The following is a 23,325-nucleotide window of genomic DNA, read 5'->3' as shown; positions in this document are numbered from 1 at the left end:
GAGAGACTTCCTCACAGATACATCATTACACTTTATTTATTCCTCTTTCAGGGCCTAGGGAGATGCTTCAGTGACTGAGTGCTTGTGCTGCAAGCAAGCATGAGGAACTGAGTGCAAGTGCTCAGTGCCCAGGTAGATAGTTGGGCATGGCTACAAGTGCCATAATGACAACACTGACAGGGTTACCACGGTTACCAGGAGCAGGGACAGGCAGGTCCCTGGAACTGGTTAGTCAGTAAGCCAACATGGCAAAACCCTGTCTCAAGGCAATACAGTGAAGAGTGATAAAGACACCTAATCACTCAGGAATGATTAGGCAGATCTCCGGCTTTCTCGGCGGCCCCAGTGAAAAAACAAAAGGGCGACTACTTCTGTGTCTTTGCCCAGAAGTAGACTTGGCAAGGCCCAGTCTCGTGCTGGTGGCCAGGGCCTCAGAGGAGTTAAGGTTTTGGTTCCTAGAAACTTTGCTTTTCCCTAAAGAGGTTGGAGAAATCAGTCCTAAGGCTACTATGTGCTCTGTGGTGATGAACTTGAAATAGCCTGTGTTCCCTTTTATACATTGCTGGACTGGCTTCATGCTAACTTCACCCCATTATTCCATAGTTTCTCTTAGCTCTGCTCCATTTCTCCTGTGGAAATAGAATATAAGATATTGTACTTCTTAATAATAAGCTTGCTTGCCATAAGATCTCCAGACCCCACTTTTCCTATCTTCTTCATCTTCTCATCTCCTACCTGTCTCACTTAGGACGATGTGACTGAACAATGACCTACTGATGCAGGTCACTTGACGCCGTGCTCTGGCCCCATGTGTCCTTCGAATGCACTCATGCACTCACGTATATGCGTCACACAAACAAAGCATGCCTTAGCAGAGTGTTAACATGAGCTATAATCCTAGCACAAGAGAGAGTGAGGTTTAAAAGCTGCTGCAAATTCAAAGGCTTGCCTGGGCTACACAGTAAGTCAAAGGTAGCATGAACTACAGTTTGAGATCCTATCTCAACAAAACAAAACAAACAAAAGCATACCCTCCACCTTTAATTTAGAAGCTCCTTCCTCTACTGCACTTTTGATTTTTTTTTTTTACCATTCTCTTTAACAAATATACTTTACTATTATAGGTCTGATGGCATCTCTGTCCATCAACATTCAAACTCTAATAAGAAATGAGAGAAGAGTATCAGGAGTTCTCCAGGCAACCCTCAGTGGAGTAAGTGGTCTATGAAGCACCAAAAAGACCTTTGGGAGGCCCTGTGGGAGGCCAGGGTGCAGCCGCCAGCTCTGCCACCCAACAGCTGCTGCCTCACATTCAATATTAGCTTCAGTGACCCTGCAAAGTCCTGATAGAAAATTCAGTATACTTTAGAACAGAGTCCTTAGATTTAAAATGATATTTTATACTGCCAGTCATTCCCCAAGTATAATAAATCACTTATTTATCTAAGTACTTTATAAAAGAAAATGTACTGTAAATAATCAAATAAAGTCATAGTGAAGTTGAATATTTATTTGAATTTCCCCTGTAAAAGCACTCAATATGTAAGAAAAATAAACCAAGTTTGTGAGACTTTTAAAAATATCTATAGCCATTTTTGAAAAGTTGAAAAGTTGGTTTCTGTTTTCAATGGCAACAAGGAAGACAATGTTATTTTAAAACTACCATTTAAAAAGTAGTATTTTTAAAAATGTATACTATATTAACATGATGTGTTCTACAGAATGGATACATATATGAATGCCAATCTGAATATAGAAGAAATATATGTGTTAAAAATCACACTGGAAAAACAAATGTTCTTTTAAAAAGAACGTGCTAGTAAACCTCATAAACTTTCATGTGCAGGATTTAAAAAAAAATCCCATTTATCCCATCCCCACAAGAAAAGGAAGAAAAAAGGGCAAAATGTGCTCAGTTTGAACAGAGCCATTACGAAGCCACCCATTGCTGTACAAGACGGAAGCCTAGTTATGCGGCCAATAGTAACTTCCTAAAGTGCATCTTTGAAGATCTGTCTAATAAATAATTCCAATCTCAAATAGAAAATACTTAACACAGACATGCAATAACAAAACTAAATCATTATAGTGTAAAGTTTTTAAAACTACTTTTAAAACTTTTGATTCACCAAAGAATAAAGACATCAATACAGTAGGCATTTTCAGTCTCCAACAGTGCACACTGTGTGCGCTTGTTATTTGGCAAATCTTTTGGAGTCGAACAAAAATAATGCAGTCTAAACAATATTTCTCTGTCAATATAATCGATTCCTCAGGCAAAGCAGTAAAGCGCAGAGAAGAATTAGATTTTGGGAAGTTTTGGTGCGTTGACCACAGGGTTTGCCTCCTGCAAGTATCTCCTCCCTGTACTTTTGTAGTCATAAGTGCAGCCATGAGCTTCTGCATAGCGATGAGATGCACAGAAGTTGTTTCCACATCTAAAGCACAAAAAAACTGTATGTGAATAGTCACATTTCCATGGAGGGCTCATCTCTTTAGCTTGACTTCAGGGAGTCCAACAAAGCCCTCAGGATCTCCTTAGCAATTTCAGTACCAACAGTTCCCTTCCAATACATCAGTATAAAGCCCCCCAAAGAATCAGGTTATTCGTTAATGATAGCTATATATTTTGTTGGAGTAAAAAACTGAAAAGCCGGTAAGCATATCTCTTACATTAGAAACTATGAATCCTAAGAAATTAGGCCTTGTGAGAAAATTAGAGGATACAGAAGTTAGCTGTGTAAGGCTGGACATGGTGGCTTGCGCCTTTAATCCCAGCAGGAGGTGGAGGCAGAACTTTGTGAACTCGAGGCAAGTCTGGTGTGCATAGCAGGATCCAGGCCAGCCACAGCAAATCAAGAGCTTCTGTATCAAGATTAAAAAAAACAACAAAAACAAAAAAGACCAAACAAAACCCCTACAAACCAACCAAAATCCATGCCATGAGAGGACTTAAAACACATGACCAGCAACAAAATAAATTATTGTTATGTGAACAGAATAAAGCCACAATTCTTTTTAATGTTTGTCCTCACACAATTGGAAGATATCAATCAATGTTAATGAAAGACATACTTACAAAAAGAAAAATATTTTAAAATATATATCCATATGTTTTGAAATAACTGTACCAATGTTAAGATAAAAGTAAGTTAATTGCCAATTGGGTTCAGTTATGCTCAGTTTACAAAAGAAGGAGAGGACTCATCCAAGCAACATTAAAACAAATCAATTGACCTAAATGTTCTAGTTCAAGGACTGTGCAGTGTCTACTGAAGCTCTTTGGAAAGTGATCTATCTCTCTCTAGCCAATTAGGAATTCATTTGAGGGCTGCTGTGAGAACATCATCTGGATGTTATAAATAGCCATTTAAACTTGTTTTATTCTGCATTATACCATGCTGAGTCCCCACAGAGAAAGCCTCTCAGCTTCTCCAGCTGACCACCTGCCTGCATTCAAAGCTAGTGGCCAGTCCTGTTTTCTTTCCACAAAGAAAACAATGTTTCGTTACTTTCTTCTTTGTTTGAAGAGGGGCTTTCACAGGTGGAAGGTGGTGAGTACTTTCTCCTGTTTAGAGAAAGAATACCTAATTAGTTCAAACATAAAATTGTACTTTTGAAAGCTACTAACATTGTCTGAGTATCAATACTATGTCTATAACATTGTCTGAGTATCAATCTATGCAAATTTAATTTGTAATATTTTATATCTAAAATTTCATTTATGAAATGAAGTGACAGTAAATGTTTTTGTGTGTTATGTTTCTACTAACTAAAGCTTGGGTTTTAAAACAGAATTGTACACTTCTTGTTCAAACCAATACCATTCTGATTACACCTAAGTATAGTTGACTTAAATACAGCCCGGCAAACATTAAAGAGAATAATGAAAAATCCTCTGTGATGAACCCTTCTTGAAATAATCATCCTGTTTGTAAATATGAAGAAGCACAAGAATATCATGAAACTGATCTTTTATACAACAGAGAGTAAATTTCACAACAAATAAACAAGCCATTTATTTTTCCAAAACTTTGATTACTTTTAAAATAACAGAATAAAGGTCTTAGCATGTAAAGACAACATGAACAGTAACTACGACCTAGGTGGTAGAAAAAAACTAATCCACAGCTCTTTGACTTCTACCAATGGCATATGCCTGCCCCTATTCCTCAAAGTCAAAAAAAGGCGAAGATGGCCTAGTCCCATTCTTCATGGAAAAGTTCCCTGTTGAGAGGGAAGATGGAGGTCAGAGGGGAAAGATATGATTGCATTTCATTGTATCCATGTATGAAAATCTCAAAAATAAAGAAAAAATTCTTTAAAAGTGATACTAAAACATTGTTTATAAGTGCTTTAAATGTAAGTTCCATTTACATGTTAGAAAGCCTCTGAACATTTTATTTTGTTGTTGTTGTTGTATTTGCTTGTTTGTTTTTGAGACAGTGTTTCTCTACATAGTCATGGCCATTTTGGAACTCACTATGTAGACCAGGCTGGCCTAAAACTTAGGGATCTACCTGCCTCTGCTTCTCAAGTGCTAGGATTGAAGGTGTGTGCCACCATGCACCTCTGAACATTTTAAATGTGTTATAACTATATAAACTATATTATCAATAGTGAGTGAATATATTTAGCTTAATTCCATAGTACTAGCTTTCCAAATATATTTACTAAATTCTATACCATTGTAACAATTGGACATTTTGGCTTAAAAGCGGGAGCATATCTGTTATAATGAAAGAGGCAAATCATTAGCTGACGAGTTATAAAGTTTTAAAATGCACCAAAATATCCATCAACATTAGGTCTTAAGCAGAGTGGCTCAGAGCTGCCATTCATAGTTGTTAAATGAAGAAACACAAGTGCACAGAGATGTCTGGTACTATTCAAAGGCCAAGAAGACATCAGGAGCAACCACAAGGACCAGGCAGGGCACCGTCCATGGTGCCATTCTACATCACTGACAAGGGTGTGGGGGGTTAATATTGATTTCGTTTTGTGAGACCATCTATGAGTTCATAGTTTGGATTTTAAATTAGTGGATGTTTTGCCTTTCCTTTTCTAAAATCACAGACCGGGTGGCCGTAAGCCTAGCAAAATAAACCTGTTTTATTACCTGCCTAAGAGACACTCCTAGGTTTTACACAAAACTAGAAACAAAATTAAGTCAACCAACTGAATGACCCATGATATAGTTAATGAAGGCTGTTCCCGCAAATGCCTTTGTAAACACCAAAACCATTTCCACTACACTAATAAAATAATCTCTACTTCTTAAAAAGTGAGGGAATTGCTTAGTGGAAGAGCACATGCTAAGCCTTCTTATGACCCCCATATTCAATCTCCAGCTCTCACCTCAGAGGAAGAGGCGCTTATGCAGGGCATGGTGAGGTATGCAGAATGGCGATGGGAGCTGATTGACTAAAGAATGGCTCTCAATCTCAGGCTAGTGTACCCTTTCTGACTGACTGTTGATGTGACTTGGCTCAGCACGGTCACATGTTCATCCTTTTCTCTCTTATGGAATGCTTAGCTCAGGATTTTCCAGCTTTGTTCACTCAAGTGCTTCTGTGAATGTTCACAGACAAAACACAAATAGGAGACCCAAAAACAGAGTGGCAGTTATCGTCTGTGAGAAGTCTCTCTGGATGCTTCTAGCCATTGAGTGACAAACCATCATTAGTCATCTGTCATCTGTTTCATGCTAGGAGCGTTTAGTTGGTATCGAAAGCTAACTTTCCAGAGTCATTTCCTGAGCATTTAACACTTTAGCATTGCCCTGGATAAAAAAGCATCCATAATTCCCTCTTCTAGTAAAATGCTACTTGCCCTGTAAGATAGTATCTACTATGTACCCTTCTCTAGATTTTCTCATCCATGTATCAAACACTCCAGTGCTGAGTTACCTTTCCCAACAGGATAAAAGGGATTTGGGATACCTAACTCCTTTCATGTTTCCCAGCTAATATTTACCCTAATGCAGTAATCACTCAGCCAATGATAAATTAATGTTCCAAATGCAAGCTACATTGTCAGCTGTCTGAATCTGATGGCTAGAGCTAAAACAGTGGAGAAATCCCTAAGGGATGCCTGATAGTGAAGAGAACAAGAGAAAGAACTTATAATTTACTTTAAAGATATAAAGATCCCTCTAGGTACCCAGGATGACAGCATTATTATTCTGGGAGGAAGCAGCAGCAGGTGGCATAGGCTCTACCTGGAGGAATCATGAGTTGTTGGCAGCTCTGGATGCCGTAAACACAAATTAGATCAATTACAAAAATGTTATATGCAGACAGAAAGGATTGTTTCAAACAGTACAGAAGAAACAAATTTTTAATAAAGGGGTTGGGATACAGCTTGGTGGTAAAATATTTGCATGGAATGCTCAAGTCCTTGACTTTGATCCCACCCACCACAAAACAAACAAAGCCCTAGCCAAAAGCAAAACAAAGAAAATAAAACAAAAAAAATCTATAATAACATACTGCTCGATAATTAAAGAACAGAAGAGAGACCTGGAATATATAATATGGTGGTGAACCATGTGCTTAGTAGGAACAAGGCCCTGAGTTTGGTATCAGCATCATGCAAGGAACAAAAGGGTGTTGGGGGCAGGGATAATGAAAGACCAAAATCATGTAAGAGTCCTACAGCCGCCCGCTGGGTCTGAGCATAGCAGCAGCAGTGTCTGTGGAGCAGCAAGGGGATGGAAGGAGGCAACGGTGCTGGGAGCATTGGCAAGTAGGCAGGCATGACAGCAGCCCAACTCCAGAGACTGCAGATGCAGGCAGGACAGATCTGAGTAAGTATTGATGGAAAATAGCACTTCCAACATAAAAAGAGGATACATGGTAGTAACCACAACAGAGTCAAACTGTCATGAACATGTAGACCAATGGACTAGAATAGCATATCTCAGAAATGCGGTTTTACATCATATACAGTCAAACAATTTTCAAGAGGACTGCCAAGACCATTCAATAAGGAACATATGGAGGTTACAACAACTGCAAAAAGTAAGTTGTTACTCAGAATAAGTCTGTCCACAGGCCAGTCACCCAGCTCTGCTTGCATCATGTGCTATCCTAGAGCCCTGAACACCAGGTATTAACCCCAATGAGTCAAACTCTCCTGCCAGTCATCCCACCCATCAGGCCACCCTGGAACCTCACAGTATCCTGCATTCTAATCAGTTAGGAAATCAAGAGGGTTATAATTAAATATCAGAATGAAGACTGTGAAAACAAACCTGGCTGAGATAATAAAGATGACCTAAGACATGGAAATATAAAAATAATTCAAGACATGAAAATATAAAAATAATTCAAGGCATCACATAATAGTCAAAACACCAAACACACAAAACAAAGAAAGAATATGAAAATCAGTAAGGGAAAAGGGTCCAGTAACATATGAAGACAGACCTATCAGAATTACACAAGATTTCTCACCAGAGACTGAAAAATCCAGAAGATCCTGGGCAGATGTCACACAGACCCTAAGAGAACACAAATGCCAGCCAGAGTTACTGTATCCAGCAAAACTCTCAATTAACATAAATGGAAAAAAACAAGATATTCCATGACAAAACCAAATTTACACAATATCTTTCTACAAATCCAGTCCTACAAAGGATAACAAATGGAAAACTCCAACACAAAGAGGGAAAGTACAGCCTAGAAAAGCAAGAAAGTAATCTTCTTGCAACAAACCCAAAAGAAAAGAGACACAAACATAATTCCACCTCTAACAACAAAAATAACAATAAACAACAAAGAGGACCCAGAATTTTGCTGCATACAGGAAACACACCTCAGTTACAAAGACAGACACTACCTCAGAGAAAGGGTGGGAAACAATTTTCCAAGCAAATGATCCCAAAAACCAGCCTGGAGTAACCATTCTAATATTGAATAAAATTGACTTTCAATCAAAAGTTATCAAAAAAAGATAAGGAAGGACACATCATATTCATCAAAGGAAAAATCCAACAAGATGAACTCTCAATACTGAATATCTATGATCCAAATGTGAGGGCACCTACATACATAAAAGAAACCGTACTAAAGCTCAAAGCATACATTGCACCTCACACAATAATAGTAGGAGATTTCAACACCCCACTCTCATCAATGGAAAGATCATGGAAACAGAAACTAAACAGAGAAACTAACAAAAGTTATGAACCAAATGGATTTAACGGATATTTATAGAATGTTTCATTCTAAAACAAAACAATATGCCCTATTGTCATCACCTCATGGTACTGTCTCTAAAATTGACCAGGCCTAAACAGATACAAAAAGACTGGAATAATCCCATGCATCCAATCAAATCACCACGGACTAAGGCTGGTCTTCAATAACAACAATAATGACAGCAGTGCTAAGAGGAAAACTCATAGCTCTGAGTGACTCCAAAAAATAAACAGGAGAGAGCATATGTCAGCAGCTTGACAGCACACCTAAAAGTTCCAGAACAAGAAGAAGCAAATACACCCAAGAGGAATAGAAGGCAAGAAATAAGCAAACTCAGGGCTGAAATCAACTAAGTAGAAATGAAAAGGACTATACAAAGAATCTACAAAACAAGGAGCTGGTTCTTTGAGAAACTCAACAAGATAGATAAAACCTTAGACTAAACAAAGGGCACAGAAAGTGTATCCAAATTAACAAAATCAGAAATGAAAAGGGAAACATAAAAACAGAATCTGAAGAAATTAAAAAAATCATCAGATCCTTCTACAAAAGCCTATATTCAAAAAAACTGGAAAATCTGGAGGAAATGAACAATTTTCTAGACAGATTCCAGGTACCAAGGTTAAATCAGGATCAGATAAACAATCTAAACAGCCCCATAACTCCTAAAGCAATAGAAACAGTTGTTAAAAGTCTCCCGACCAAAAAAGCCCAGGACCAGATGGGTTTAGTGCAGAATTCTATCAGACCTTCATAGAAGACCTCATACCAATACTGTCCAAACTATTGCACAAAATAGAAACAGTTGGGGATTTAGCTCAGTGGTAGAGCGCTTGCCTAGGAAGCGCAAGGCCCTGGGTTCTGTCCCCAGCTCTGAAAAAAAAAAAAAAAAAAAGAACCAAAAAAGAAAAAAAATAGAAACAGAAGGAGCACTAACCAATTCCTTCTATGAAGCCATGATTACTCTTATAACTAAATCACACAAAGACCCTACAAAGAAAGTGAACTTCAGACCAATTTCCCTTATGAATATCAATGCAAAAATACTGAATAAAATTCTTGCAAACCAAATCCAAGAACACAACAAAATGACCATCCATCATGATCACTTAGGCTTCATCCCAGGGATGCAGGGATGGTTCAATCTATGGAAATCCATCAATGTAATCCACTCTGTAAACAAACTCACAGAAAAAACCCACATAATCATCTCATTAGATGCTGAGAAAGCATTTGACAAAATTGAACATCCCTTCATGTTAAAAGTATTAGAAAGATCAGGAATTCAAGGCATATACCTAAACACAGTAAAAGCCATATACAGCAAACCAGTAGCCAACATCAAACTAGATGGAGAGAAACTTGAAGCAATTCCACTAAAATCGGGGACTAGACAAGGCTGCACACTCTCTCCCTACTTATTCAATATAGTACTCAAAGTTGTAGCCGGAGCAATCAGACAAAAAAGGAGGTCAAAGGGATAGAAATTGGGAAAGAAGAAGTAAAAAATATCACTATTTGCAGATGATATGATAATATACTTAAGTGACCCCAAAAGTTCCACCAGAAAACTACTAGCCTGATAAACAACTTCAGCAAAGTGTCAGGGTATAAAATTAACTCAAGGGGCTCGAAACCCCATATGAATAACAATGCCAAGCAACCAGAGCTTCCAGGGACTAAGCCACTACCCAAAGACTATACATGGACTGACCCTGGGCTCCAACCTCATAGGTAGCAATGAATGGCCTAGTAAGAGCACCAGTGGAAGGGGAAGCCCTTGGTCCTGCCAAGACTGAACCCGGAGTGAATGTAATTGTTGGGGGGAGGGTGGTAATGGGGGGAGGGTGGGGAGGGGGAGGGGTTAGGGGGATGTTTGCCCGGAAACCAGGAAAGGGAATAACATTCGAAATGTAAATAAGAAATACTCAAGTTAATAAAAAAATTGGGGTTCAGAGCTAAACAAAGAATTCACAGCTGAGGAATGCTGAATGGCAGAGAAACACCTAAAGAAATGTTCAACATCTTTAGTCATAAGGGAAATGCAAATCAAAACAATCCTGAGATCCCACCTCACACCAGTCAAAATGGTTAAGATAAAAAACTCAGGTGACAGCAGATGCTGGTGAGGATGTGGAGAAAGAGGAACACTCCTCCATTGTTGGTGGGATTGCAAACTGGTACAATCACTCTGGAAATCAGTCTGGAGGTTCCTCAGAAAATTGGACATTGTACTACCTGAGGAGGCAACCGTACCACTCCTGGGCATATACTCAAAAGATGCTCAAACATACAACAAAGACACATGCTCCACTATGTTCATAGCAGCCTTATTTATAATAGCCAGAAGCTGGAAAGAACCCAGATGCCCTTCAACAGAGGAATGGATTCAGAAAATGTGGTACATCTACACAATGAAATATTACTCAGCTATCAAAAACAATGACTTCATGAAATTCATAGAGAAATGGATGGAACTTGAAAATATCATCCTGAGTGAGGTAACCCAATCACAAACAAAAAAACAAAACAAAAACAAAAAAACCACACACACATGGTATCCACTCACCGATAAGTGGATATGAGCCCAAAAGTTTGAATTACCCAAGATACAATTCATAGTCCACATGAAGCTCAAGATGAAGGACGACCAAAGTCTGGATGCTTCAGTCCTTCTTAAAAGGAGGAACAAAAATATTCATAGGAGGATATATGGAGACAAAGTTTGGAGCAGTGACTGAAGGAATGGCCATTCAGAGCCTGCCCCACCTGGGCTTCCAGCCTATATACATACAGCCACCAAAACTACACAATATTGATGAAGTCAAGAAGTGCATGCTGACAGGAGTCTGATATAGCTGTCTCCTGAGAGGCTCAGCCAGAGCGTGACAAATACAGAAACAAATGCTATCAGCAAACCATTGAACTGAGAATGGGGTCCTTGTTGGAGGAGTTAGAGAAAGGACTGAAGGAGCTTAAGGGGCTTGCAACCCCATAAGAACAACAATATCAACCAATCAGAGCTCCCAGGGACTAAACTACTACCCAAAGACTACACATGGACAGACCCATAGTTCCAGCTGCATATGTAGCAGAGGATGGCCTTATTGGGCACCAGTAGGAGAAGCCCTTGGTTCTGCCGAGGCTGAACCCCCAGTGTAGGGGAATGTCAGGGTGAGGAGGCAGGAAAGGGGCTGGTTGTGGAGGGGAACGCCCTTTAAGAAGGGGAAGGGGATGGGATAGGGGATGGACAGGAAATGGGGAAAGGGAATAACATTTGAAATGTAAATAAAAAATATCCAATAAAAAAAAAACAGCATGCCACCCAGTTTGGAAGCAAGATTCAGAAAACTGTTAATTTTTTCATGACTTTCTTATATTGTTTTCTTTATTCTCTCTAGCCAGCTGTGCTTTTTAATGGGACAATTATCTGCAATTCTCATTTATCCCAATTATTTCTTTAAAAAGAAAACATTCTATATAATTGTCTAGTTTGTGTATTTGAGAAAAATTTATCTACAATCTTGATTTCCCCCTGCAGCACTCCCAATGCAGTGTAAATCATGTGGAATGACATTACTCATGTTATTAATAACAGTCACCTTAACAAGCAAAGATATAAAATCCTTATAGCTTTGTTTTTAGTAGAAACAACAGGAGTGCAGCACACAATATGAGAGGGAAATTTGGTGTGAATTAGGCCACAGCAGAAGCAGTTTCCAGAGGTGGGGACAGGAAAGTCACAAGTGAGAGCTGAGGTCAGTAACAGTGGGGCTCTCATACACCACACCCACTAGAAAGGAGTTTGTTAGGTCCCAGCAAGACCTCCAACTGCTGATTATGTGAAAGAAATTATGCAAAAGAAAAGCAACTACTGCCTTCACTATGGCTTTAAAGGAAACAGGATTTTCAATGAGGTGACACTGTGGTCAGTGACTTATTCAAGGGAATTTCTGAATGTATATAAACCACCTACCCTTCAGGCACAGACATTCTGGTGGATAGGAGGAGAAGGGATTTAACATGAATATTTTTTGTTTGATATTTTATTTGTTTTTAATGGAGAGGTTCTGTATTAGTTCATTTGGGCAAATATAGTCAATGGGTAAAAATAATCAGTGCCTTTTCTGTCTCCAAATCTTATTTTTTTTTTTTTGGTTCTTTTTTTCGGAGCTGGGGACCAAACCCAGGGCCTTGCACTTCCTAGGCAAGTGCTCTACCACTGAGCTAAATCCCCAGCCCCTGTCTCCAAATCTTAACACTATCATTTATTTCTCATTGTTTTCTTTTACATTTTTATTTTGAGAATTAGTATAAAGATATTAGATTTCCTTATGTCATCTTTGAATATATTTGATTTTCTTGATCCTCCTTCCCTGCACCTCATCTGTCTGCACCTCTCTGTGTGTCCCTCCATCCCTTTCCCTTTCCATGTCACATGTGCTTTAATATCCTCAATTCCTCTTTACCCGTCATTGTCCCTCCTCATTTCGTGATGCATACCAACATCTCTCATATATACATATACATATGTACGTATGTATATATACATATATATATTAAAAACTAGGATCCACAGTCAGAAGGACTGTGTGGTATTTGCCTTTCTGAGTCTGGGTCACCTTAAATGATATATTAATTTCATGATCCATCCATTGCCCTGAAATTTCATAAATGTATTGTTCTTTAGCTAAGTAAAATTCCAATGTGCATATGTATCCATTTTTGCATGCCTTCTTCTGTTGACAGACATCTATTGACATTTTCTTTTAATGGATTATTCACACCTGTATAAAAGTGACTGTACTGGTTTGTCTCATTACCCATTCATCTTTAAATAATAATAAGTTCATCAAAAAAAATCCTTATCACTCCACCTTGATATCAGACCAAATACTCAATACTGCACTGGGTGGGTCCACCCAGCAGCCCTCTGTAGCTTCACAGTGGCCAGCCTCCAGTGAAGGGCTTAATTCTTCCATGAGGCTGTCTTCTCAGAGACCACAGCTCCCCCAGAAATGAAACCAACTTAAGAGTGTTTCTTTCCCTTGCAGTCAGGTCACAATGGAGCAAATCATTTGCGGGCATTTACCCTCTGCCAACCGCAGCCTGCTCGTTCTACCTGCCTTAGAAACTCAAGCAGGGCATGTGGAGGCGTGGCTTACCTATTCTCTTCCCTGCTGCTGCATTACTTCCATTCATTCCAATACCACGGGCAGACTGCAATTAAAACACAGAACACCTGCTGAGGTGAGTCAATGCGGAACAGCATCAAATGCTGTAGTATTCTACTACTAACATGCACCCGCTGTATATTATGTGCTCTATTTTTGCTTAAATTAACAGAATCTAATTTTACTTCTTGTGCTCATTATTGATCTGTAAAAGAATAAAATTTGGAGTCTGGATACTGGAAAAAGCCTAAATGAAACACTGTAAAACTGAAAAATACGAGTAACAGTGAAGTCGCAGTACTGCCTGTAACCCCAGCTCTCAGGAGCTGGAAGCAGGACCAGAATTCAAGGCCATCCTCAAAGTCCCAGGCCAGCCCGAGCTACATGAGAAACCTGTCTCAAAAAATGGAAAAAAAAAAAACAAGCAACAAATATATCTCCTACAAAACAAGTATGTTAGTGAAATTTATGGGACAATTCAATTGTAAGCATTTTTATGTACATAAATAAAATTCTAACTTTGAAATAGTCATTCCATATACTAGAAGAACAAACTGAAAAGAGAATACTTACTAGAAAAAAATCTGTAGGTTCTGACTGGGGAGAACTTTTCCTAATGTTTTCATCCTGAAAATGCTGGAAGTTTGTAGACAACCCAATTCCGGAGGACCGAAGCCTGCCTACTCCACGCGTGCTATGCAAACTGTCTCTGCTCGCACTCCGTGCCAGTGAGGCCAAAAAGCCATTGTTGTTTACACAACCAACGGGCTCTTTGGAAGCTTTGTTAGCCATTTCTGTAATATCTCGGGCTTCCACTTTGGAAATAACATCAGATCTTTTCCCAGGCGAATCGACTTTAACACCACGGAAGCGAGCAGTCCTAGAGAAAGGAGAATCTGCTATGGTTCGAATGTCCAATTCCCGCAGGGTGTTTTGTGATGTAGACGCTGAGGGGTTGCCTGACTCAAAACATTTCGACTGTCTCTGTGGCTTCACCAGAGAATTATGTAGTGACACTGGTGCAACACAGAGAAGAGGTGACAGGAGTCTGTTCTTGTGAGAGCCTGGCTCTCGGTGGTGGTTAAGAACTGCATTGTCTCCTGGGTCACTGCTCAGCACTCTTGCCATATGGCTCAGAGGCTGCTCTGCTGCCCTCAGTCCTCCATCACCTTTAGTGAGTGGGAACTCTGGTGTTACCTTCCCTAACCCTTCTACACCACTGCTCTGCTCCGCACCATTTCCTTCTGCAAATGGAGCAAAAGGACCTACTTCTGGCAGGAGCAACTCGTCAGCTACACATTCTTCTGACCGTGGAAATAAGACAACATCCTCCTCATTATTAGATGACAAGTTTCCTGAAAGGTGCTTGGTCCGCCGAGGCAGGGATGATCCAAGATGAAGAACAGAATCTGGAAGCTCTTTGTCGTTTTCCAGGTCTAGGTGGGTCAGCTGAGGAAGCAGTCTGATGCTACTCGTGGAGTGAGACAGCATGTTTCTCTCCCAGTTACCATCATCCTTCAGCAGCTCACTCCTGAGAGATGGCATCGGTCTATCGGCAGGGGCCTGAGCTGCAGAGCTTGTGCCTGCATTCCTGGATGTTTCAGGGACATATGCATTCCCAGAAGGCAAACAAGACTGCCCAATATGAGGGAGGACTCTTAACAGTCTGTGCCGGGCTGCTGCTGCAGAACTGCTGGATGGCCGAGGAGCTATGGGTGGGCGAGGTTTTACCTTGACAACTTTCTTAGGCTACAAGAAAAGAGTGCACATGTAATTCCTCAACATAGTTATTTCTGTCCATCAGCACTAATCAGTGGAGAAGATGTTACTTACCATATTGCCATTCTGTTACCTCAATTTACAGTGCTCAAAAAGCTGGGTGTGTGTCACACCTGTAATGCTAGCACTTGGGAGGCTGAAGCAAGATGTCTGTCATGAGTTTGAGGCCAGCCTGCCTGGTTTAGAGAATCCATTCCATGCCAGCCAAGGCCACAAGAGGAGTCTTCTTCTCAATACAAAACAATAATGAACTGCTTTAAAATATTAAAAGTATTAAGATTATGATTGAGAAGGATGTTTTATTAATTTATTGACCTTAATTTTCTGAAGATGTTAAAGAAAAATAATTTTGTTTTATTTTCCTCACAATTAATTCTTTCCAAGGCTTTTATTAAGATGTTGATTACATGATATGGCATTCTTCCTGGTAAGCTGACTGTGTGGATGTGTGGAACTCAGAAAAAAAGCTACGCAGACTAAAGTGGGACTTGTGAAGGCTGTTCTGTCCATTCGATGGTTTCTGTGGAGTTACTTCAGGAAGGGATCCCACCCTAACATCACAGTAGTAGTTAGGCTCAGCTACTTCCTCAACCAAGATGGTTTATACTGAACATTTTCTTCTGAGTCTGAAATATACAGATATATATCTGGCCGAGGGTACAGATAGGAACAAGACAAGACAAGATCCTTTTTCTAAAATGGAAAAGAATCCGTCGTGCAGAGATGTTAACTGAGTCTCCTGAGAAGAGATTTCACATGGGTCATCACAGTTTCCTCACAGAGACTCAGGCCTGTCTCGTGATGACTTTGGGAGTGCCTGTGCCTGCTTCACCTGGACTTGGATCCGTTTGCTTTCCCCCATTAATTCTGCTTTTATTTCCTTTTGCCATACCAAGTGTCTTAGTCACAGTACAAGTACAAACTGTATACATGCACCTAGAGAGTTAGTGAACCAAGGACTGGATGTGCCCTCCCCAACACAATGTTTACATATAAGTTATCATGGAAAGGGTGAGGTTGAGAGCTCAAGAGAGGAGCCTTAGCTCCTAAGCACAGGGATGGTCAGCAGACACAGGATGGAGGTCTGGAAGACACACACTGGAAACTCTGCACAGGATGGACGGAGGCCCCTTGTAAAAGCAAGCTGGCTCCTGCGGCCACTGTTACACTGAAGCCGTTGTCTTGCCAACCTATAGCTATGTACTTACAAAAAATATTTTTATAAAATATGAGATTGCATTCTAGGCTTTAGAAATAAACAACAGTTGCCAAAATCTAAATGGCAGTGTACCCTACAAATAAACACACAAACATCCAAAAAGATCAACAACACCAGGAAATGAAATCACCCATGACCCAAATGGGCAACAAACAGGGAGACAAAGAATGCAAACTTCTAATTAGTGTGAGGTTGCAAACACTCAAATGTGGAAGATTCAATCATGTAAAGCTTATGTCTGTGGTAATAATCAAGAAAGAATAGCTTCAAAGAAAGACAGGTAGGCATCCTAGAGCCGACAGAACAAAAGTAAAATTCCCACCTGTGGAAATACTGAAAAGGGTCTAATGTCTGGGATACCAGAATGGGCTACTTGAAGTCAAAAGGAAGCAGCCTGAACTTGCCTGGAGTCTCTGCTGACTGTTAAAATTTTAAGGAGGCTCTACTGTGCAAAGAGTAGAACAGGTCATCCTAAAACAAAGAATATACCTTCTCAGCACCTCATGGTACCCTCTCCAAAACTGACTATATAATGGGAAAAAACAACAACCAACAGATTGGGAAAAGATCTTTACCAGTCCTATATCTAATAGAGGGCTAATATCTAATATATACAAAGAACTCAAGAAAAAGACTCCAGAGAATCAAATAACCCTATTTAAAAATGGGGTACAAAGCTAAACAAAGAATTCACAGCTGAGGAATGCCGAATGGCTGAGAAGCACCTAAAGAAATGTTCAACATCCTTAGTCATCAGGGAAATGCAAATCAAAACAACCCTGAGATTTCACCTCATACCAGTCAGAATGGCTAAATAAAAAACTCAGCTGATAACAGATGCTGGTGAGGATGTGGACAAAGAGGAACACTCTTCCATTGTTGGTGGGATTGCAAGCTGGTACAACCACTCTGGAAATCAGTCTGATGGTTCCTCAGAATATTGGACAGAGTACTACCTGAGGACCCAGCTATACCTATACCTCTCTTGGGCATATACCCAAAAGATGCTCCAATATATAACAAGGACACATGCTCCACTATGTTCATAGCAGCCTTATTTATAACAGCCAGAAGCTGGAAAGAACCCAGATACCCTTCAACAGAGGAATGGATACAGAAAATGTGGTACATTTATACAATGGAACAGTACTCAGGTAGTAAAAACAATGACTTCATGAAATTCATAGGCAAATGGATGAAACTAGAAAATATCACCCTGAGTGAAGTAACCCAGTCACAAAAGAACACACATGGTATGAACTTTCTGATAAATGGATATTAGCCCAAAATCTTGGAATACCAAAAAAGAATTCACTGATCACATGAAGCTCAAAAAGACTCAAATGTAGATGTTTCTAGATGGGAGAACACTCACGGGAGGAAACACAGGGACAAAGAGTGGATCAGGGACTGAAGAAAAGGTCATCCAGAGACTGCCCCACCTGGGGACCCATCCCTAATACAGCCACCAAACCCAGTCACTATTGCTAATGTCAATAAGTGCTTGCTGACAGGAGCCAGATACGGGTGTCTTCTGAGATGCTCTGCTAGAGCCTGACAAATACAGAGGTACATAAGGGGTCCCCAGTGGGGGAATTAGAGAAAGGATTGAGGTAACTGAGGTGGTTTGCAACCCCATAGGAAGAACATTATCAACCAACCAGACACCCCAGAGCTCCCAGGGACTAAACCACCAACCAAAGAGTACACATGGAGCGACCCATGGCTCCAGCTGCATATGTAGCAGAGGATGGGCCTTGTCGGGCATCAATGGGATTAGAGGCCCTTGGTCCTGTGAAGGCTCGATGCCCCAGAGTAGGGGAAGCCAGAGTGGGTAAACAGGAGGGAGTGGGTAGATGGGTGGTGGAGCACCCTCACTGCGGCAGGGGTTGGGGGGATGGAATATGGGGTTCCCAGAGGGGAAACTGGAAAATATCCAATAAAAGAAAAAGAAAAAAATAATATAAATTACAATAGTTATATTTAAAAAAAAAAAAAAAGCTCAAGCCAGATCCAGTGTTACTCCCTCTTCCTGCTGCCTACTAATCCAGATGTAGAACCCTCAACTTCTCCACACCGTGTGTGCCTCTGTGGCACCATGCTCCCTTCCCTATGATGATAATGAACTAAACCCCAGAGAACTCTAAGCAAGTCCCAATTAAAGGCCTTCTTTTATAAGAGTTGCCATGGTCATGGTGTCTCTCCACAGTGATGGAATACTGACTAAGGCAGGGAAAGACGTAGTGTTTTTAAAATGAAGTAATTTACAAAGAAACTGCAGTATAAAAAGCAAAGCAGCTGCAGGGCAGTGTTGAAGCCTAAATGCTTTCTATCTGAACAAACCATCACTTGGAACTGTAGAAATGCACCCTCCACGTGCTCTTTACATTTTCGCCTGTTTTTTTCTTAAGCTTTAGAGTTCTAAAAGTTCAGTACTTACAATCTAACCTTCCCTTTCCTTGGAATTATTAAGATATGCAACTAACCAAAAGGTATGGGGAAAGTTTAGTAAAGGCTCTTCGCAGCCATGACATTAACACTAAAACATCTATAGGGATACAGATAGGAAAATTATTTGTTACATTTTCTTTAAAGTAGAACTGCTGTTCATCTAAACACTGGAGACAGTATGGAGAAAAGAGAAAGCCAAGTAAGTTTTCTGGCTGTCACTTAGCTAGCATGCAGGAGGCGAAATGTGTCAGGTCTGGGGCTGACATTAGAAAAGCAATGTTAAAGATTCAGTCCAGAAGCTGGGTGGTGGTGGTACATGCATTTAGGGAGGATCTCTGTGAACTTAAGGCCAGCCTGGTCTACAGAACGCAAGACAGTCAGGGCTACATAGAGAAACTCTGTCTTGAAAAAAACAATAAAAACCAACCGACCGACCAACCAAGCAAACAGCACAGTCCAGGACAGCAAGAATCCCTCCCGGAGCTTTATGATCAGCACAGCACTGCTTCAGACGGTTGTCACATCTCATAGCAAATGCTCCCTTATGATGAACAGACCTGTCACAGGTTCTCATTCCAGAAGAAACCAAACTGACAAAGAAGAATCATCTCATCTCCAAGCAACCAGTCAATGGGGTGGATCTCATAGGTAAATACCTGTCAAACTTTTACTCTGAAGTTAAGAGAATAAACTATAAACTATCTTTTGAATATATATTGGATACACGTGGAAAAATCAGATCTCTAATAATTAAATTCTAAACATCAGAAATTTAAATGATATTCTCTGATTTCCATGCAATAAAACTAAAAATTAAACACAATGAAAAGTCAAAAGACTTCAGCGACCAAAACTTACCTAAATCTACTCAACCACTTTGGGGCTAACAAGTAAATTCTAAACTGGTAATTGAAAATATTACCAATTGCCATAATGTCTACTGACATATTGTATAAAGAATACAATTTTGTGTGACATTTTTGTCAAAGCAGTGTAAACTATATCTAATCATATTATAATTTAGATGAATAAAAACAGGGATAATTACCAAACAATATTAATATTAACAAATTAATATTTAATACTCCTTAAATATCTAATATGGCTGTCACTTGTGTACCAACTGCTGAGCCCACCAGGCTCCAATGGACAAGTCCAGACTCATGGGTCATAGACAGCCCTGGTTAAACTCAGGAGTTACATACAAGACAGACACAGGAAAGATTTATGGGGAGGAGGGAGACTGGACAGGAAAGGTAGGGAAATAGGGAGGGTTATTATGCATTGTGTACATGTGATGAATTATCTAAGAAGAAATTGTAAGTGTGTGTGTGTGTGTGTGTGTGTGTGTGTGTGTGTGTGTGTGTGTGAAGCCTAAATTCCAAAGAAATATTTGTACACATGGCATTCACAAGTCCACTGACAGGTGACAGGTGAATGAATGAACAAAACATGGTACATACATGCAGTCTAAAATGGAGATTCTGACACATGCTGTACCATGCATGAACTGCAGAGGTGTCATACAAATTAAATAATCTAGCCACAAATCCTCTATTTCCCTTATGTACAGTCTCTACAGTAGACAAGCGCATAAAAATGGGAAATGGAATGGTACTAGCCCAAAGTTAAAGAGAGAGTAACAGGAAGTTGGTCTTAAGGAATACCAAAATAGTTTGAAAACAAAGTCAAAGTTCTGGAGGCTTATCGATCAAAGAGGAAAACATACTTGTTAACACCACTAACAGGGTTACACTTGAAGACAGTTAAAGCTTGCACAGTTACCCATTCCTGTAGTGAGGTGACAGATAGGAGACAGAGAGACAAGATTTATGAGTTCAAGACCAGTTTTAACCACATAGTGAGTTTGGGGTTAGCCTAGGTTATGTGGGACTCTATTAACTAAATAAATAACTAAATAAGATGGATAGTAAATATTATATATTTTACCACTGTTTAAAATAAAAATAAGTTAAAATACTAAGTAGGTGATAGTGTCCTTTCTGTGAAATTCATTCAATTTTGCTGTATGACAGAAAATTGAAAATCACTTTCCTCCAATGAATAAAACTTCTAAGAAAAATATTTAGAAATAAAAAAGAAAGTCACAACCAAGAATGGGTCATTGCCAACATTATAAAATTATTTCATATTCCTAAAAATGTCACTCAGCCTACATTACCAGAATTGTTTGATCCAACTTGTAATCTATTTTGACTTATCTATTTGTTCTTTGACCTATGAGTTACTCAGAAGTGTTTTATTTTGAAATATTATATCTTTTCCAGATATCTATTATTGATTTCCAGTTTTATTCTTTGTAAACCAGAGCATTTTTACTGATTTGAATATTTCTGAATTTTATTAGAATTTATTTTTGTATAAAATATTGCACTTTGTCTTTTGTTTTCCTTCCTTCTTCCTTTTTTCTCTTTCTTTTGGTAAATATTCCAATGTATTCCCTTAAAAAGTAGTGTGCGTTCTGTTGTTGGGTGAAGCATTGTGCAAATGCCAACTGCATCGAGTGAGTTGATAATGGTCCTCAGGGCCTCTCAGAAACCTTTCCAATTCTCTGTTCTACCAGTTATGCTCAGAGTGGAAATCTTTGAAGACAGGTATACATCTATTTCTTATAGGTTTTGCTTCATATATCTCACAGTTCTATTATATAAAAAATTATAACAGCTTTTTGGTCAATTGTTCATCATGTGATTAAAAATAAGATCTTTACACAGAACTATCTCAAAGAAATCAGATGAATTACAGATCTAAAGTAGAAAGAAACAATCATCAAAAAATTTTGGAGAAAATCATGAAAGTATTATCTTTAAGGTCTGTGATTAAAAAAGTATGTCATACGGATGATCAAAATGTGAATGCTTCACTCCTTCTTTAAATGAGGAAAAAGAATACCCTTGGCAGGGAAGGGAGAGGCAAAGATTAAAACAGAGACTGAAGGAACACCCATTCAGAGCCTGCCCCACATGTGGCCCATACATATACAGCCATCCAATTAGACAAGATGGATGAAGCAAAGAAGTGCAGGCAGACAGGAACCAGATGTAGATCTGTCCTGAGAGACACAGCCAGAATACAGCAAATACAGAGGCGAATGCCAGCAGCAAACCACTGAACTGAGAATAGGACCCCCGTTGAAGGAATCAGAGAAAGAACTGGAAGAGCTTGAAGGGGCTCGAGACCCCATATGTACAACAATGCCAAGCAACCAGAGCTTCCAGGGACTAAGCCACTACCTAAAGACTATACATGGACTGACCCTGGACTCTGACCTCATAGGTAGCAATGAATATCCTAGTAAGAGCACCAGTGGAAGGGGAAGCCCTGGGTCCTGCTAAGACTGAACCCCCAGTGAACTAGACTGTGGGGGGGAGGGCGACAATGGGGGGAGGGTTGGGAGGGGAACACCCATAAGGAAGGGGAGGGGGGAGGGGGATGTTTGCCCGGAAACCGGGAAAGGGAATAACACTCGAAATGTATATAAGAAATACTCAAGTTAATAAAAAAAAAAGTATGTCATAAAATTTATTAAATACTAATCATAAAAGCAAAACTGCTAAACTGTAATACACTAACATTAACAATATTCATCAAAAATAGGTGAAAGAGAAAGCCATGGAGTCTTAGAACCTACAAACATCCATCTAACAGAGACCTTAGATCATACATAAGTGTATGTGCACTGGTTGCTCTGAGACAGGCCTTACGTCACCCAGACTACATTCAAGCCTGCTAAGCTGAGGCTGACTCTGAACTCAGATGCTGCTGGCTTTACCTCCCAAGCAGGAATAACGGAGTACACCATCAAACTCAGCTCCGAAGTACACTTTTTAAATGTCTACAAACCAATAAACAAAGGCAAGGTAACCTAATTTTAAAATGAGCAAACTATGTGGCAATGCATAAAAAACAGAATTTTAACCAAATAAAGAGTCAACATTTTTAAGTAAGCATTATTCATTATAAGAAAAATTAAATAAAAACCAATACAGGTTAAGATGAAGATAGCAATGACTGTAAGTGTTGGCAAGGACAGGGCTCAAGCGGAGCTCTCCTGCTACTGGTGTAGTCTGACCTGCATGTAAACCTATGCAAACCGTTACTGTAACTTCTGTTTGTCTGTTGTGAGGCAGGGTCTCACTATGTAGCCTAAACTGGCATAGAACTTACTTAACAGGCTAACCTAAAACGCATGACTTCCTCCCTACACCACACAGAAGATGCTGTGATACTCATCGTGTACCTGGCAACACAGCATAAGACAGGTTATCTTTCCTATGACTCTGAATTTCCTGCTATGTATACAATGTGAAAATAAAGTGCATGTGTCCATCCAAGAATGCATGTACAAGTGTGCTCCAGATGGTTCTGTTAATAAACGCCATAACTCAGTCACCTGAATGCTTATCATAGAGAAACAAAAAGTAGATTCACAGTGTAGTTTAAATAATATTTAAAATATACCTAAAAGAATTCTTAC

At 39.6% G+C, this 23,325-nt stretch overlaps 1 protein-coding gene across 16 annotated transcripts in view; it reads right to left on the bottom strand.

Annotated features, from left to right (window-relative positions):
* Positions 1-1,490: 1,490 nt before the first annotated feature.
* Positions 1,491-23,325, bottom strand: part of Zfand4 (zinc finger AN1-type containing 4) — a 72,122-nt gene continuing 50,287 nt past the window's right edge. For 10 of the 16 annotated variants that reach the window (XM_039107168.1, XM_063285657.1, XM_039107170.2 and 7 more), the window contains 3 exons: positions 13,952-15,127; positions 13,370-13,424; positions 1,496-2,438 (listed from right to left, as the gene is read on the bottom strand). In XM_039107168.1, the coding sequence (XP_038963096.1) occupies positions 2,017-2,438; positions 13,370-13,424; positions 13,952-15,127 (1,653 nt within the window). In that variant the 3' untranslated portion in view covers positions 1,496-2,016. Of the gene's footprint in view, positions 2,439-3,363; positions 3,569-13,369; positions 13,447-13,951; positions 15,128-23,325 lie in introns of those variants that run through there. The other 6 variants (XM_063285659.1, XM_063285660.1, XM_006237141.4 and 3 more) reach the window with 4 other exon arrangements.

Source organism: Rattus norvegicus, chromosome 4 (genome assembly GCF_036323735.1).
Source record: "Rattus norvegicus strain BN/NHsdMcwi chromosome 4, GRCr8, whole genome shotgun sequence".
Lineage (NCBI taxonomy): Eukaryota > Metazoa > Chordata > Mammalia > Rodentia > Muridae > Rattus > Rattus norvegicus.
The sequence above is the reverse complement of the archived record's forward strand: the minus strand, read 5'-3'. Positions and strand labels throughout refer to the sequence as shown.